Consider the following 17,649-nt stretch of genomic DNA (forward strand, 5'->3'; position numbering starts at 1 on the left):
AAATCAAATTTTGCTTTTTTTTTGTCAAATGTTCCAATTTTCTTGCAAATGGTGCATTTTTATGAAAATTTCACATTTTACCTCAAATGTAATAACATTTAATAAAATTGTTATAACATTGTCAATTAAAATCAAATTTTGCTTTTTTTTTGTCAAATGTTCCAATTTTCTTGCAAATGGTGCATTTTTATGAAAATGCCACATTTTATCTTCAATGTGATATCATTGTAACAACATTTCATAAAATTGTTGTAACATTGTCAAATTTTGTCAAATATTCCGATTTTCTTGCAAATGGTGTATTTTTTTATGAAAATTCTATATTTTCTGTCAAATGTTGCATATTTTCAGCAAATTTTACGTTTTTTTGGTCAAAATGTTTCATTTTCGTCAGAATGTTAAGATTTTACATTTTTTTTTGAAAATGCTCAGTAATATAGCATTACACTGGGAAATGTAGCATTTCACCAAATTACACTAAAAAGCATCACAATTATCTCATTTTTTGGAAAATTCCACATTACATTAAATTATACTAAAAAATGTAGCACTATACTAGATTATGTGGCATTGCACTAAAAAATACCACAATTACACTAGACAATGTAGCATTACACTAAAAAGTACCACAATTATCATATTTTTTAGAAAATTTCGTGTTATGCTGGAAAATGTAACATTATGCTAGAAATTCGGAATTGCACTAAAAAATACCACAATTGCACTAGACAATGTAGCATTACACTAAAAAGTACCACAATTATCATTTTTTTTTTAGAAAATTTCGCGTTATACTGGAAAATGTAACATTATGCTAGAAAATGCGGAATTGCACTAAAAAACGCGGAATTGCACTAAAAAACACAAAAAAAATACTACAATTACATTGGATAACGTAGCATTACACTTAATTACATTAAAAATTGATGATAATTTTTATTTATTTAATTACGTACATTATTAAATTTATAATATTTATATTATTTAACATTAAACACATTGTTAATATTAACAATGTATCAACACGATGTGTTGTGATGTAATTTAATACTAAACCTTACTACTGAAGACTCCCTCTTTTTGTCACTATAAACAGGCGGAGGGAGCAGCAATGGCTCTCCCCCTATAGGTACTTTATGGCCTCTACCTGTTTACAGAGGAGGGGCTTTTCGTAAAGTATTAGTTAATAGATATATATATATGTATATATAAGCATATATATACATCTATTTAAAATTATTAAATAAAAAAAGAAAAATTCCGGGGCGGGGGAAAGCCCCTATTTATATAAAATTATATATCACGTGTATCACGTGATATTACTTAATAATTACCGCAGCTGAAGCTGCGGTATAACGAAAAAAAAAAATTAAGCTTTTTTTTAGCAAAAGCTTAATTTTTTTTTCTCACGGCCTTTACTTCTCCTTTCTTTCACCATTTCACCTTCCTCCCTTCCCCTTTCCCTTTCGTTCTCCCCTTCCCTTTTCATTTCATTTCCCCCTTTCCCTTTCGTTCTCCCCTTTCCTTTTCGTTTTCTCCTCTTTTTTCTTTCGTTCTCCCTTCCCATTCCCTTTCCCCTTCCCAGAACCGTCTTTCAGAAAAACAATGGTAAGTTTCGAAGTGAAACGCTTCGAAACTTTTTTAAATTTTAATTTTTTTTTTTAATTCTTTGTTGTAAGGAAACGTTTCTAACGTTTCCTTTCTTTCTTTTTTGTAGGATTTTCGATGTTTTGACTTTGGGAAACGAACTGAAATTATGGTAAGTTTCGAAGCGTTTCGCTTCAAAACTTTAAAATAAATTTTTTTTTTTTTGCTTTTATAAGGATCGTTTTTAACGATCCTTTATTTTTTTTAGGTCTTTCGGTATTTTTGACTTAGGAAACGAGGAAACGAAAAATGGTAAGTTTCGAAGCGTTCGCTTCGAAACTTTTTTAAAAAAATTTTTTTTAATTCTTTTTTTGTAAGGAAACGTTTCTAACGTTTCCTATTTTTCTTTTGTGTAAGTCTTCAACTTCGGAAAGTGAAATGGTAAGTTTCGTGTTCGAAACTTACTTTTTTTTTAATTTCTTTTAGGAAACGTTTCTAACGTTTCCTTTCTTCTTTTTGTAGGAATGCCGGACGAAATTACGATTCGGACTTTGGAAGAAAGGTAATATTTTCTTTTTTTTGTTAAATTTTTTTTTATTAAAAGAAACGTTAACTAACGTTTCTTTCCTTCTTTTGTAGGTTCCGGACGTTTGGATGAAATGAACCGGTGAGTTTCGCAATGAATCATTGCGAAACTTAATTTTTTAATTTTTTTATTAAAAGAAACGTTAACTAACGTTTCTTTCTTTTTTTTTGTAGGTTCCGGACGTTTGAAACTCGAAACGAACCAGTAAGTTTCGCAACAATTGTTGCGAAACTTAATTTTAATTTTTTTTTTAAAAGAAACGATATTAACGTACGTTTCTTTTAATTTTTGTAGGTTCCGGACGTTTGGATAATGGAAATCGAAACGAACCGGTGAGTTTCGCAATATTGTATTGCGAAACTTATTTTTTTAATTATTTTTTTTTAAAGAAACGATACTAAACGTTTCTTTCTTTTAATTTTGTAGGTTCCGGACGTTTGGATAATGGAAATCGAAACGAACCGATAAGTTTCGCAACATTGTGTTGCGAAACTTAATTTTATTCTTTTTTTTTTAAAAGAAACGTTTATATTAACGTTTCTTTTTTAATTTTTGTAGGTTCCGGACGTTAGAATGATGGAAACGAACCGGTAAGTTTCGCAATGTTACATTGCGAAACTTAATTTTTGTTTTTTTATTAAAAGAAACGTTTATATTAACGTTTCTTTTTACTTTTGTAGGTTCGGACGTTAGAATGATGGAAACGACCGGTAAGTTTCGCAATGTTACATTGCGAAACTTAATTTTGTTTTTTTTTTATTAAAAGAAACGTTTATATTAACGTTCCTTTTTTACTTTTTGTAGGTTCCGGACGTTAGAATGATGGAAACGACCGGTAAGTTTTGCAATGTTACATTGCAAAACTTAATTTTGTTTTTTTTTTATTAAAAGAAACGTTTATATTAACGTTCCTTTTTTACTTTTTGTAGGTTCCGGACGTTAGAATGATGAAAACGACCGGTAAGTTTCGCAATGTTACATTGCGAAACTTAATTTTTGTTCTTTTTTTATTAAAAGAAACGATAACTAACGTTTCTTTTTTACTTTTTGTAGGTTCTGGACGTTTGGATAATAGAAATCGAAACGAACCGGTAAGTTTCGCAACATTGTGTTGTGAAACTTAATTTTTATTCTTTTTTTTTTTAAAAGAAACATTACCTAACGTTTCTTTTTTACTTTTTGTAGGTTCTGGACGTTTGGATAATGGAACTCAAAACGAACCGGTGAGTTTCGCAACATTGGTTGTGAAACTTTTATTAATTTTTTTTTAAGAAACGTTAACTAACGTTTCTTTACTTTCTTTTTTGTAGGTTTTCGTTAGCTTCTACTTGGCATCGGACATTAGATACATGAATGAATTAGAGGTGCGGATTACCCATGGATTATTGGATATCTGATGAATATAGATTAATATAGATTCTCATTGTTAAATAATAATTGTGCATTTGTTAATAAATAATATTGTAATAAATTATGTAAAATTATTAAATCAATGTTTTAAATTGTTATAACGTTTACACTAAATTGTTTAAAATTATTACTAAATTTCACTCAATTGTCCGAAATTATTGCAAAATTTCACTTAATTGTCCAAAATTATTGCAAAATTTCACTAAATTGTCTCCGAAAATGTTGCATTTATACCGTTTACACTCAATTGTTCAAAATCGGTAAAACATTTTCACTCAATTATCTGAAATTATCCTAAATTTCACTAAATTATTCAAAAATTTAGCTAACATTTACCGAAAAAATGCAAAATTAACCACAATTTTTCACAATTAGCATTACGTTTGCACAACATTGCTGAAAAATCCTCCTAAATTTTCAACAATTTATATAACATTACTAAAAATACACTATAATTTACCACAATTTGCATTACGTTTACATAAAATTACTAAAAATTTACTATAATTTATCACAATTTACATTACGTTTGCATAACATTACTAAAAATTTGACTAAATTCACCACAATTTGCATTACATTTACTAAATTCACCACAATTTGCATTACGTTTACATAAAATTACTAAAAATTTAACTAAATTCACCACAATTTGCACTTCGTTTACATAAAATTACTAAAATTTAACTAAATTCACCACAATTTGCACTTCGTTTACATAACATTTCTAAAAATTTAACTAAATTCACCACAATTTGCATTACGTTTGCATAAAATTACTAAAAATTTGCCTAAAATTCACCACAATTTACATTACATTTGCATAAAATTACTAAAAATTTAACTAAATTCACCACAATTTGCACTTCGTTTGCATAAAATTACTAAAGATTTGCCTAAAATTTCCCACAATTTAATGATAATTTACTGAAAAATTTCTCAACATTTGAATTAGGAATTCTGTAGGAATTCCGCCATTTTGACAAAATTTGCCAAATTGTAAGTCCTCCATTATCCCAAAATTGTAACCCAATTTACCCCAATTTACCGGGATAATTCTCAATTTGCCAGAAAATAAAATTCCAGGCAAATTTTGTGACAATGACATCTGTTCGACCTGTGCATACAATGTGACCGAGGACCTTTTCTACCTTAACTTGCAAATTCTCATCTTTGTACACAACGGTCACTGGTTCCGATAACTTAAACGATGGCTTCCCCTCATTATCTAGCGAACATTCCATAAAATACCATTCAGATGCATCGGTAACAATCCCAAATACCCTATCAACATCCTGCCCATTATCGATTTCATCTGCCTTGCGTTTACGTGACAAAGTTGACTCCATCTGCACAGACGCCTGGGCAAATCCCTTCATAAAATCTTCTTTCTTAACTTCGATTACACCAAGGACTCTACCCGTCGAACGACACTACTGCATAATCGAGGTTCCCTTGCCCATTTTGACCCTCGATAAGTTTTTCTGGTATAAGCTTGAAATTATCTTTGTAGAGCGAAACCCCGAAAGCGAGATAACAGTAAGAATAAATACTTTTCGTTGCCTCATTTGCCTTGTTGAGAGGAGTAACATCTTGACGAAGTTTTATTTCAGCCATTAGATGTTTAATCACGGCTTTGGACTCATCACTATTTAGGTCTGCAGAACCACATGAAAAGGGAGGGAACACGTCAATGTCGGGATTCGGGTCATTGCTAATACCATAAAGCTGGCACACTTTTGGAAACGACCAATCTGAGAAAGGTTTTGATGGTGTCTCGATGAATACAGTAAACTTGAGTTTTTTATTTGACACGAATATGCGGAGGATTTCACGAAGGTCTTGAGGTGAATATTTGTCTCCATCATTCATTAAGTTGAGTTCCGCCCCATCATTTTCAAGTGCGGGTGGTTGATACATCTTGCGTATATATTCCTTGAGGCCTTCGAGAGTCGCATGTTCGATATTTGCGGTCCACTTATTTGGCTTCCGTTTCGGGTGAACAACGACGTCGAAATCTATAATACAATGGTCAGTTAGAAAATTCTCATGAAGTCTCTCTTCCGACTATTTTATACATACCATGTGTGGACTTGTTGAGTAATGCCTGCAACGAAGCGACTTGGTCAAGTAATTCCTTTACCTCTTGGCTCGAAGTGGTGGTGGACTCTGGTGGTTCGACTAAGACATGAATACGCTTCTTGGGCGGTTTCTCGATCCAGTATTCTCCAATTTCGTTTATTGCTAACAGCTCGTCACTGTCCTGGAGTGAGAGATTACTTAAGGGATCGACCTGATCGTCAGAGATTGGCACCTTCCATAGCTTGAGCCTGTCTGCGTCTATTCCAGCAAAGTCATTTTGTTTTTCTACCTTTATAGCTTTCTTGAGGTGGCTAACCAACTTTTCCCTATCAATATCTACGGCAAAGGCACTAGCAGTCGTATTTCCTTTAATGAGACATAGTAAAGTGATAGACATGTTTTCGGCTTATATAGTATTTTTTGTGAAATTTTATTGGTGCAAACTAGCGTATGTGAGGACAAGAGTAAAAAAGAATTTTATTTGCGAAAAAATACTGAGGGCTGGTATATGTGAGAAATTCAACTGTTTCACAAGGAGACCTGCTGTGCGATCAGCCTTGCATCATACAGTAGGTGCAACAATGCCCTAATCACTGCTCTTCTCACTTATCACCTGATATAGTACTACGCTTTTTATATAGGCTCGGATAAAAATGTTAGCGGATTTATATTACATGGACCGCATCATTTCACGTGACCCGCTTCTCATATATTGATAAGATAATAATACTTTATTTATGAAATAAAATGTTGCCGGAACCCGGCCTACAATACATAAAAATTGCGATATACTTCATGGCTAAGGCCTATCGCTATTACATGATATAGGAAATATTATTCAGGAGAAAGGGGAGGGTAGACAAAAATATGAATCATATCTTCATCCGGATTCTCAGGAAAATAATCCAAAATCATATTCTCTGGTTGCATACGTCTTCTTTGTATACTGGTTGGATAAATTTGTTGAAGATGAAAGTTATGCGGACGGACTGGAAGATGAGGCGCTAATATACCCCTAACTCTATCCGCAATAACAGAGACAAGGTCGTTCTTGGAAACCTCGATCACGAAAATTACATTTCTATTTTGACTATTACGGAAACGGAGGTTGAGGCTTATAATATCGCTATTATCGGTGGTAGTCATCTTGCTTCTTGTTATCTATCAGTAATAAGCCTATAGTGAGAAACTTCTTTCGGCTTGGTGCTCGTACATACATAACTTCTGACATATACATACCTTAGCGAAGCACTTACAGGTAAATTTTTCGCAGGAAAGTTGGCTGAACTTCCACATACCCCTACATGCTTTATATCTTGCTGTTGGGAAGGAAAAAAGATAAGGAGGTATATGGCGTAATTAGTATTGTCGTCTGATGCCAAGAGTCCTATGAAAGCGCATGCAAACGGAATTCTCATACCTTTTCACATGGAGATCTACCTTGCAAGACATATAGTTGGACTAACGCCCGGCGATCTCGAAAATTGTGAATCCCTCAGCCTTTCATAACATATGCTTTTGACGTTAATATTTACTTTTAGAGCTGGTCCTGTGTTGCGTCTAGACTTTCTTTCACATTTTTCTCATGTTCGTTTGGGAAAAAAAATAGGGTACTGGTTAGCTAATATTTTCCTTTCGTTATATGCGAGAATTAATATGTCACACGAGACCCACGAGACCTGACTGATGATCCACTTATTTTTTGTCGCACAGGAGTGGCCCAGAAAAATCTTCTGAGCAACACTTTCTATTATTCGGAAAGTAGTTCTAGCGTTCAAGCCTTTCTATCAATTCATCCAAAGGAAGACACTTTCCCCATGATTTGACTTCTTCTTGATTTGTAAGTGAAAGTCCACGAAATATTTTTTCTCTATGCTCTATATCTTCCTCATCACATCCGGAAAGCTTTCTAAGCCTTTCTAATTTTTGATAAAATTTCCTTACCGATTCATTACCTTGTTTCAGCTCTCCCACTTTGTATTTCTGTATTTCGGTAGAAAGTGTTGGATCTCTAACTAAATATTTGACTATCTCTTTTAAAGGCTTTTCAAACCCAAACTCTTCTGCACGCTTTTCACTGTCAGGTGATAATCCACTAATGAATTTCACTTTAACGTCTATATCGTCTAAATCCTTACCAGTGCCCATAGCATAAAATTTTATGTACTCGAAATATTTACTAATAGAGCTATTACCTTGTATGGGAGCTGGTATCTGTATTTCTTGGTCACTTTGTAACCCTGGAGTGCTTGGAGGGGGTGATCGATCTACCCAATTAATAGTACTTCCCATTGTTATGTTTATTGCTAATAAATTATGCCATATTTTCAATCGAAAAAAAACTATCTATATTCGATCATTGTTTTGTTAGTACGTGGCCGGCAAAAATAAATTAATATGTCACACAAGACCTGACTGATCACTGACGATCCACTTATTTTTTGTCGCACAGGAGTGGCCCAGCAAATTCTTCCGAGCTGGTGATCATGCAAAGTGCCTCTCGGCCCGCTCCGGTTGATGATCAGTATTTCGGACATAAATTTGAATATATGCTAGCTAGGGATAAACACAATCATGACAATCAATACTAATATTAGTTCTGATAAAAGCGAAGCTCAATTATATGGAGTGCTTTTATATAAGAAGAAAGATATAATAGCTATTCAGAAAAAGCTCGGTATGCTTCCAGACCGGAGGAAGGGACCTATTGAGAATATATATCAAACAGCATTAAATCAAAGCAATAAAGGAAAAACACTTGAAGATTCGTTTGGGCTGTTATTTGATTTGGTGGGGGAATTAATAGATATACAGGGAGATCTCGATGTGGTCGGCCACCCCATTCTTACTACATTATATAAAAATATACAAGATTTTGATGATGTAACATTTGGGAAAATGTCACTTGGGACATTATATCATTTGCTTTTATATTTGGAAGAGGATATAAGCGTGATTCAAGATCATCTTGGCATTGTCGATCATTCTGTTCAGGAAATAAGTGGATTAGAAGAAGCCAATAAAAATGCAAGAGCATATCTTTAGAACTTCTGACGGTTCCTTACCTTTAGCAGGTCCCTATTGATGAATTTCTGTATTAACATGCCTGGACCATTTTCTGCCAAAGGCACAGTCCAAGAGGAGTAAAATGTTTTATTTTTCTGGAGAGACTACCGTTATTTCAATTGTGTCATTTGTGTGGAAAAATTTGGCTGGTACAGATAAGGTTGCTTGCCAAAACCTCTCCAAAATCCTGCGATAAATTTCGGCAAGATTTTACTATATGTTTACTATAGTTTCGGCAGGGTTTCAGCAGTTTCGGCAAATGGGAGTTTCGGCATTTCAGTAAAGTTTCGGCAGGATTTTTAATATGATTTAATATAGTTTCAGCATTTTCTGTATAGGTTTCAGCAGTTATTAAGAAGGTTTCAGCAAGCAACCTTAGGTACAGATCAGTGCTCATGCCTGGTATAAATTTAGTTAATCTATATTTTTTTTTGTTGTACAATCCGTGGCTCAGCAGGTTCTTCTGAGCTGGTGATCACTGCTCCGGACTAGCTAGATTGGTATTGAACCAGCGTTCTGCTAATAGGTCAGCTAGTACATTACCTAAAACTCTAATTGTATTGAAATTGGGTTGTCCGTGTATCTGATTTATGGCCGAATTCACAGCATATCCTTGGGGGAAAGCATTGAATAGAAAATCATTAAAATCATTAATAAAGCCAGAATGTGTTCTAGTGTCCGCAAAATCCTCAACGTGAATATTTGGGTTAAGTGAAATAAGCTGATCTACAGCTTCTTCGCTAATATTATAACACCCTTCCAAATCGAGATACTTTAAATTAAGACACGATTCAGCAATTTCTTTGATAGTTATATCAGTACTTTTACAAAAGCTAAGGTTGAGATGCTGGAGCCTTCGGCAAGAGCGAATAACATTACAAATTGATGTTTCAGTAAACTCTGTATGTCTAGAGATATTTAAATATTCTAAACTATGGCATGAATTTGTGATTGCAGTTAGACCTATATCATTTTCTCCAAATCTGGAGCAGAAACTGGCTATATTAAGATACTTCAAATTCAGATATGATTTCGCTATTAGCTTTAAAATTTTATCTGTATTGTCCGTACTTTCTTCGAAATCTAAATGAATTATATTTTTGAAAGTATGCACAATACCTCTGATTTTTCTATTTGTAAGTGAGCGGTAGTGTGCTATTTTAAGATGAGTTAGTTTCGAGCTATAAACTGGTTTTCTCCCTCCTCCAGGTACTATTTTTAAAAATCTTTCCAATCGAATTTTATCATTTACTTCATTCCCCTTTAGCTCAATACGCCTCCATAGGATAGGGGCACCACATCTATACCAAAGCCGGCTAACATATAAAGTGGAATAGAGGGATTTATCTATCAATAAGAAATGTAAAATATGTTCTAGTACTTCTGGTATAATAAAAATAGTTGATTGCGCCATAAATAGTCTGTATTATATGCTGTATCTTTAATCGAAAAAAATAAATTAGCCAGAATGCCTCTCTAACGCTTCAAGTTTAACCAGTCTATCTACTAGCTCATCTAAAGGAAGCTCTAATTCACATAATCTCGCTTCTAACTGATTTGCAAATGAGAGTCCACAGATAAATTTATTTTTTCTTTCCCTTTCATCACATCTAGAGAGGGTCATATACTTTTTATGTTTTTTATAAAAATCTTCTACTGAATCATTACCCTGCTTCAATCCCCATAGATGCCCCATAGAGGAACGGAAGATGTCATTTTATCTAAGAATTCAACCAATTCATTCAAAGGTCTTTCAGCTCCGAATCTAATCGCTCACTTTTTATTGTCGACTGATAAGCCAGCAAAGAAAGCTTTTTTGAGCTCTTCACTTTGCAAGTCCAAACCTGTTTCTGAAGCATATTGTTTTATAGCATCAGAATATACTTTTACTGATTGGTCTTGCTGGACCGGTGGTGGAATATCTTTTTTAGGTTCTAAGACTGGAGAGCTCGGAGGGGATGACTGATCTACCCAATTAATAGTATCTCTTATAAACATATCACTATATGATCCTCTCATTATTATGTTTATTTGCTAATAAATTATGCTATATCTTTAATCAAAAAAATAGCAAAGCACCTTACCCTGTGTGCCTTCAGCTGGGAAAATTACGCGATCACTGCTCCAGACTGGCATTTATTTCTGAATTTCAGCTAACATTGCATCGATTTCTGCTAACATTGAATCCATATCCATAGTCTGAGACTTTTTTGGATCATTATTTCTAGACTGAGATGTAGGTGAAGAAGCCTGTGTTTGGGTTTTGGACCATCACTTGACTCAGATTCAGGTTCAGATTTAGAATCAGATATGGGCTCCTTCGATTCTGGATCACCTAAAGCGTAATTTTTTCCCGCATCAAGATGGTTAATTTTATGTCTTAATGTGATTTCTGAAAGATTGTCGAGATGTTGAGGGGTTGGATTTGGACTGGCATAAACCATCGAAGCATGTTTAGCTCCTGTTTTTCTTAGAAGCTTGGAGGTAATCTCATCTTTATCCTGATTAGTTTTTAAACTCTTTATGAATTTGGCAAATGGCACATTATTACGCTTTCCAGTTTCAGTATAAACTGGATCACGCAACTTCTCAGCCTTAATAGCGTCTTGAATCCAGGTAAGTAATTCTCTAGCATGTTCTAGATCCTTTTCCATAGAAAGTAAGCGCATAGGCATCAGTTTATCTCTCTGTTTGCGACATCCAGTGCAATACCAAGAATAACCAGCTTTATACCACGCTGGCGGATCTTTGGAATCTGGTTTGTAATTAATAATCTGGAGAGATGATACTTCAGCAGGCCTCATGCTCAGCATCACTATCACATCCGCAAGATCCTGCATAGAGGGAATTTTAGAAATATCGATATTCTGGAGTCTCCTAAGCACCTTCTCAAAGGTAAAATGTTTTGGAGTTCTACCTGGGTTAGCCAAGCGCTTCTCAGTCCGCTCTTGCTAGATTTTGTTGGAAGCCGTAGTGGTCTTTGAATCCATGGTATAGCGATCAATAAGTTCAGGATCGGCCCCATACTCTGCTAAATACTTACGAAATTGTGATTGGTTTGAGCTAGAAGCAACCATTTCCTTATCATCAATTACTCCATCCTTATTTCCTTTTGGTTCCAAAGATAAAGTATTAATGAAAATATCCTACTTATCTTCGCTTTTAGCAACTTCTTGGGCCCTTTTCCTGACAGAATATATTTTATTTCTCTGATTCGGCACGAGAGCCTCTATCTGCTCTTTGCTAAATACACTTCTTTTTTCAGTGCCTCTTGCAAGAGCTTCCTTAACACACTTACGGGCCTTTCAATCTGGAAGTAAAGCATTAAGTTCAGGGGCATGTTCGCTTAATTGCTCTGGGCTGGACCCTGCAAATAAGCTATATCTTTCTAAGAACTGTTCTAGAATCAAAACGAATTTATTACACAGGTCGAAAAGTGAAAAATCAGGCACCAATCAGTCACCAATCAGGTAGCTGATTGGTGACTGATTGGTGACTGATTGGTGCCTGATTGGCATTTTCGCCAAATACCGTCACCAATCAGGCAGTTTACTAACTTTTGATCCAGTGATCAGAAAAAAATGAAATATAGCTCATTGGAATCGTCTCAACAAGACGAATCTAATGGTAGTAAAATCGCATCTCTAGGGTTGATAGTTAATAAAAAATTAAATAAAATATAAATGATACATTTTCATTTTTATATTTTACTTAATTTCTCATCAAGTATTAATCCTAGAGATGCGATTTTACTACCATTAGATTCGTCTTGTTGAGACGATTCCAATGAGCTATATTTCATCTTTTTCTGATCACTGGATCAAAAGTTAGCAAACTGCCTGATTGGTGACGTATTTGGCGAAAATGCCAATCAGGCACCAATCGGTCACCAATCAGGTACCTGATTGGTGACCGATTGGTGACTGATTGATGCCTGATTTTTCACTTTTCGACCTGTGTTAGTTTTCACTTTCCGGGTCTTTTAGGTGGGTTCTGCAGTAGACATGTCGATATAAGTAGACTTTAGTTGTTTCTTCTACTTATATTATATGAGAAAAAGTTCAATTCGAAAAAAATATTCCACCTGGCTGGGGTTCTCCAAACCAGGCACTTTGCATGACCATTTCTTCAATTATATCCCAGAAGATATGACCCACTGAGAGTATCGCATTTTTGAATATCTATAATAAAAGTGAAAATGAAGTTTTGAGATTATTAATATCAAACTTACCTTGTATGGATCGTCTAACCTGCCAATACATTAAGAAAAATAATTCAAAATTACCTCGTATAGGTCGTTTTATCTGCCAATACATCAAGAGAGATGGTTTGATTTGTGGGAAAGGGTGCTGACGTCCTGAAGGATGTTCCAGACATTTTAATGCCCATCCTAGAACAATATGCCCTGTCTGTAAGCAGGGAACCTATTCCGATACTGGAATCTGTAGCACGCATGGTGGAATTTATGACCATGCTTGGTGCGAAAGTAAAAAAACTAAAACAGAATCAGATATGATTGAGACATCTAGCTGAATAATAATCTGGCCAAAGTATTATTTTTCCTATCCTATAGAGTCAAAGAGTTTCTGAATATCATTATCTGTTTTTGGCTTGTATGATGGAAGCTCTGGTGCACCTTTATCTCCAAAACCAAGACCATCATATGGTTGCCGATTAATTTGATATGAACATTCCTAAACTCGTTGTTCTTTAGATCCTATTTTTTTCCTATTTATCTTTACAGTATAACCACACCAATTCCCAGCAATTGCATTAATTGCCCTTATAGCTGAATTAAAATCTGATATTTCTTTAGCATGAGACTTAAATTCGAAGAGTAATAGGGACTGATCCAGAGCTACTATAAACCTTTCGTAAGATTGTGTAAATGTTTCTGATACTATATTACTAGAAAGAATACACTTATCATCTATGCCAGTAAAGCCTAGTATTTGAAAGAGTTCCCTTATAACTTTCCAATGATTAGCTGAATATGATTTGTGCAAGTCCTCCGCTACTGATTTTTCAGAATTATATCTAGCTTTATAATGGCTATCTTCCCATTGCGCAATATCTTTGACCTCTAACCCTTTCATTGCACTTTCCTCATCATAGCCTTGCTTTCTAAAGTGAGATAACCGCAAGAAATGTTTCCGAAGTTCAGGCGGACTGAAATGTTTTACAAACTTTTTATTGCAAAGATTATCCCAAATCTCATTGTCTATATCTTTACCATAAATATTTCGCATATAGAAACGTTTAAGTGCCATAGTATCTGGGATAGAGCGCTCTTGGTCAAATTTAAGATTTTCAGCTTCTTCAGGATCAAGATTCTGGAAAGTAGCAACTGCATCAAAATCTGTTTCCTTGATAACTAGTGCTTCAACCCTAACCTCATTGCGGACTTTTTTACGATTCCCTATAACTCCTCAGCTCTTATCCATTTTTATTAGTTGGAGAGAAGCACCAGTACTGGCTATAAGACTACAAAGCTTCTCAATAAAATATCTCGCAGAAAGCCGTTTCTGATGCTCAACTTCGACAAATGTTATTACAGCAGGAGATTCATCAATTTTATAAGAAACGGTGTTGCTATCCCATTCATGGTGATCCTTTATTGATGTAGGCAAATTATTAGGTCGAGCACTTTCAAGTTCTGCTCAGATATTTTCACGACCTAGTAGACGAAAAAGTTCATTAGATTTTTTTTGATAAAACACAGAAATAATACGACGAGGACCGTCACGAATTCAATAAAGCATTTGCGCAAGAGCCTCAACATGAACTGGAGTGGCGATGTTTGTAATAGCTATAACTATATCAAAGTGATCTGTAACCTTGAATGATATTCCCGCCTCCACTGTATTTGTGTAGGCTATATAGTCAAGCTCGCCCCAAGTAACATCAATATTAGAGAAGTCTTTTTGTCTCTGCTTCCCATCCATATTCCCATAATATGCACGGGCTTTAACAGGAGAATTATCGGGTTTAGACAACTTAGATACTTTTTCTACTAATGCTCTAGCCATCACTGCTCCAGTAGATACGAATGCCACACGTTTGCCCTGTCTCAAAAGATCATATCCTATTCGCATGGCTTCAGCTCCACTATTTGGATCATAAATAAATTCAACTGTCTCGCCTATATGAGGCTGATACTTATTATCAACTATGCGAATATTTTCACCACGATAAGTCTGGAGGAAGGTTAGTGTTGATTTATTTGCAAAAGCATCCATGGCTAAAACATGTCTCACAGATCTTAAAACATCACGCATTGCATTCTCAGACTCCCGTGCATTTGTACTGCTGGACATTTGACGCATGATGGCATTGGCTTCATCAAGAATAGCTACAAATGGACGGGCTGTGAACTCAATACGGAAAAGACTCTCAACCTGTACTATGATAATATCCCACTCATTTATAGATAAGTCTCCTTATATATTTTGATAATTGCAAATTCGAAAACCAGATGCTTTTAGCTTATCAAGCTTCATTTTTAATTCATTACTAAGAGACTTTCGGTAAGAAACCCAAATATAACATGGCAAAGAAGAGGGATCATGTACTTTATTTTTCAATGCCATAATAATCTCTCTTAATGTAGTGGTTTTTCATGTTCCCAGAGGAGAACGAATAAATGTTGTTATTTTCTCAATACCCAAGAAATCGGGATATACTTCTGGAACATCCTTTAATTTTTCTACATTAATCATCATTTCTGATAATCCTACAAGAAGGCGTGGATTTGATATAGCATCACCTATTCTTTTGACTATTCCTCTCTTAGGTTTTGCAGAAATTTCGGTCACTTTTCCAAACGCTAATCCCTTATGATCTGGTTTATAATTTTTCTGCCGATAGCATTTGAGTACAAAACAGCCATTACTTCGAAGAAAGCCATATAACTGGTCTTTTTCATATTTGATTTCACAAATAGGACATGCTTCATATAATTGGGCTTGAAAGTGAACAAATCCATTCCCAATTTTTTCGATCTCAAGCCATCCATATTTTGCGATAACTAAGCTGGCTCCATTACTTAAGGCGGTTTCATCTTCGATGGGCTGAAATTTCTTCTCTTCTTTCTCAGGAGAAAAGGTCTGTGGCCAGATTTCAAAAACATCCAATTTAGGCTAAACTAAATAATCTTTTAGCTTGCAATATCCATTCTTAACTGAAGATATCGCAGGTCTTTTAACTCTCTTTTCTTTTGCTGATTCAAGGAGCTGGAGACTAAAGCAAGATTTATAAAGTCCAATATCAATAAACTTTGAGTATGGTTTTCCAACCTTATCAGCGACTTTTTCTACAAAACCCTTAAGATCTCTATAGTCAATAAAACGGGCATAAGGATAGATGATATGCCAACTGCATTTATTATCATTTGACGAACTGGCTAAAGGCCTAAAGCAAAAGCACCTAATATTGCAAAATGCTTTAAATCAGTATTTATAATATTGACGCAGGCAATTAAAATTCTGGATAATAAATCTTCGCAAGAAATTTTATATCCATTTAAGGAAGGGAGTTCAGAGTTCATAGGATTGGGCTTTTGCCTCACATCAATATCCAGAACCAGACGAAGAGGCAGACTCCCATCAATACATTCATGAGTATCGGGTAACCCATAAACTTCGTATGTATGATCAATTACTGTAAACTCCTTTCCTGCTATACGAACTATATATTTATCAAAAATCTCTTCGGAGTGATAGGTATCTAGAAGAGCAATGTCATCTTTACTATTAAACAGATATTGAAAGTATACATGATCAATATGACCAGGCTCATAATCAAGGTCTGCTAAACCAGAGAAGAGTCTGGTTGCTTCATTTATTATTTTAGGGTCAGGCCCCAGGGATTTCTTTTTTTGCGCAGATAGCATGGTAGTATATGCAAGAAGCAAGTATAAAATTACATAGAAAACTGTAAATCTTCAAAATAAAAAAAGTAATATGTATGACTCAAAAACAAAATAAAAAAGTATACGCCATTCTGGCCTCTAAACAGATTACTAGCATGAACATGCAATAAATATACTAAATAATACTCCAAAGCAATCGATGCAAAGATTATACTTTTCGTCAAAATGACAAAATACTAATTAAATTTATTTTGATAGACGTAATGTATTTTGACAGACGTAATTAATTTATAGTAATTTTATAATAAATAGTGAATTGGTCCGTTCGCCGAAATATGATGTAATTAATTAGCGAAGAAGTATAGCAAAGATACCCTGAAGTAGAAATTATACAGTGTAACCCATGAAATCAAGATAATCACGTGATCGGATGAATAAAGGACCGAATGGAACAAGGATAAATAATTAACTGATGGATAAATAATTAGCCGAAGGATAAATAATTAACTGATAAAATAATATTTATAGTTTAGTTTAGTTTAGTCACGAGATAGTCATATAATAATACATCTTTATTTTCTTATTGTTCTTAAATTTTTATTAGTAGAAAAGTTAGAAATGGTAGAAATAATTTTCTTAAAAATGTATAAATATAGGTGGGATTCGTTAGGAATTCCGCAATCGGTTTTTGACTCAAATTTAATAAAATAAATATTAATTATTAAAAGTTATCTTGAATATGCTCATTGTACGCTTGAGAATTAATTAATATTATATTATTAAGTCCAGAAAAGTAAAGTAAAAGAAGTTATTCTCGTTTTATTGTATGAAATATAAGAAGTTAGGAGAACTCTCGCAGTTTATAAGAAATGAAGTGGTAATATTTGAAAGAATAAATATTACATAAAGAATAATATTTTGGGAATATTATGAATGAGTGAGCATAGCGGACTTTCTCATTTATCACATTAATTTGCCGATCATTTTCTGATTTTATCACATGATATAAAATGCCGTTACAAGACATTGCATAAAATTTTACATATTA

General features: G+C 34.2%; 9 protein-coding genes across 9 annotated transcripts; 1 reads left to right on the forward strand and 8 right to left on the reverse strand.

Moving 5' to 3' along the window:
- Positions 1-4,999: 4,999 nt before the first annotated feature.
- OCT59_002561 (uncharacterized protein) lies at positions 5,000-5,200 on the reverse strand (the record flags this gene model as incomplete). The annotated part of the gene is made up of 1 exon (XM_066144999.1): positions 5,000-5,200. The coding sequence occupies one exon, from the start codon at positions 5,198-5,200 to the stop codon at positions 5,000-5,002; it is 201 nt and encodes a 66-aa protein (XP_065995759.1).
- Positions 5,201-6,499: 1,299 nt separating this feature from the next.
- OCT59_002562 (uncharacterized protein) lies at positions 6,500-6,811 on the reverse strand (the record flags this gene model as incomplete). Its single annotated transcript, XM_066145000.1, has 1 exon — positions 6,500-6,811. The coding sequence occupies one exon, from the start codon at positions 6,809-6,811 to the stop codon at positions 6,500-6,502; it is 312 nt and encodes a 103-aa protein (XP_065995760.1).
- Positions 6,812-7,432: 621 nt separating this feature from the next.
- Positions 7,433-7,957, reverse strand: OCT59_002563 (uncharacterized protein; the record flags this gene model as incomplete). Its single annotated transcript, XM_025329820.1, has 1 exon — positions 7,433-7,957. One exon carries the CDS (start codon positions 7,955-7,957, stop codon positions 7,433-7,435), a length of 525 nt encoding a protein of 174 aa, XP_025179384.1.
- A 282-nt stretch (positions 7,958-8,239) lies between these two features.
- OCT59_002564 (uncharacterized protein) lies at positions 8,240-8,710 on the forward strand (the record flags this gene model as incomplete). The annotated part of the gene is made up of 1 exon (XM_025325807.1): positions 8,240-8,710. The coding sequence occupies one exon, from the start codon at positions 8,240-8,242 to the stop codon at positions 8,708-8,710; it is 471 nt and encodes a 156-aa protein (XP_025179385.1).
- Positions 8,711-9,206: 496 nt separating this feature from the next.
- OCT59_002565 (uncharacterized protein) lies at positions 9,207-10,145 on the reverse strand (the record flags this gene model as incomplete). The annotated part of the gene is made up of 1 exon (XM_025325808.2): positions 9,207-10,145. The coding sequence occupies one exon, from the start codon at positions 10,143-10,145 to the stop codon at positions 9,207-9,209; it is 939 nt and encodes a 312-aa protein (XP_025179386.2).
- A 45-nt stretch (positions 10,146-10,190) lies between these two features.
- On the reverse strand, positions 10,191-10,750 carry OCT59_002566 (uncharacterized protein; the record flags this gene model as incomplete). Its single annotated transcript, XM_066145001.1, has 2 exons — positions 10,191-10,341; positions 10,509-10,750. The coding sequence occupies 2 exons, from the start codon at positions 10,748-10,750 to the stop codon at positions 10,191-10,193; spliced, it is 393 nt and encodes a 130-aa protein (XP_065995761.1).
- Positions 10,751-10,905: 155 nt separating this feature from the next.
- Positions 10,906-11,756, reverse strand: OCT59_002567 (uncharacterized protein; the record flags this gene model as incomplete). Its single annotated transcript, XM_066145002.1, has 2 exons — positions 10,906-11,565; positions 11,649-11,756. The coding sequence occupies 2 exons, from the start codon at positions 11,754-11,756 to the stop codon at positions 10,906-10,908; spliced, it is 768 nt and encodes a 255-aa protein (XP_065995762.1).
- Positions 11,757-12,863: 1,107 nt separating this feature from the next.
- Positions 12,864-13,204, reverse strand: OCT59_002568 (uncharacterized protein; the record flags this gene model as incomplete). The annotated part of the gene is made up of 2 exons (XM_066145003.1): positions 12,864-12,912; positions 13,017-13,204. The coding sequence occupies 2 exons, from the start codon at positions 13,202-13,204 to the stop codon at positions 12,864-12,866; spliced, it is 237 nt and encodes a 78-aa protein (XP_065995763.1).
- A 221-nt stretch (positions 13,205-13,425) lies between these two features.
- On the reverse strand, positions 13,426-16,622 carry OCT59_002569 (uncharacterized protein; the record flags this gene model as incomplete). Its single annotated transcript, XM_025329822.2, has 6 exons — positions 13,426-14,135; positions 14,199-14,343; positions 14,512-15,170; positions 15,396-15,837; positions 15,913-16,053; positions 16,299-16,622. The coding sequence occupies 6 exons, from the start codon at positions 16,620-16,622 to the stop codon at positions 13,426-13,428; spliced, it is 2,421 nt and encodes an 806-aa protein (XP_025179388.2).
- Positions 16,623-17,649: the final 1,027 nt, after the last annotated feature.

This window comes from Rhizophagus irregularis, chromosome 11 (assembly GCF_026210795.1).
Source record: "Rhizophagus irregularis chromosome 11, complete sequence".
NCBI classification, from domain to species: domain Eukaryota; kingdom Fungi; phylum Glomeromycota; class Glomeromycetes; order Glomerales; family Glomeraceae; genus Rhizophagus; species Rhizophagus irregularis.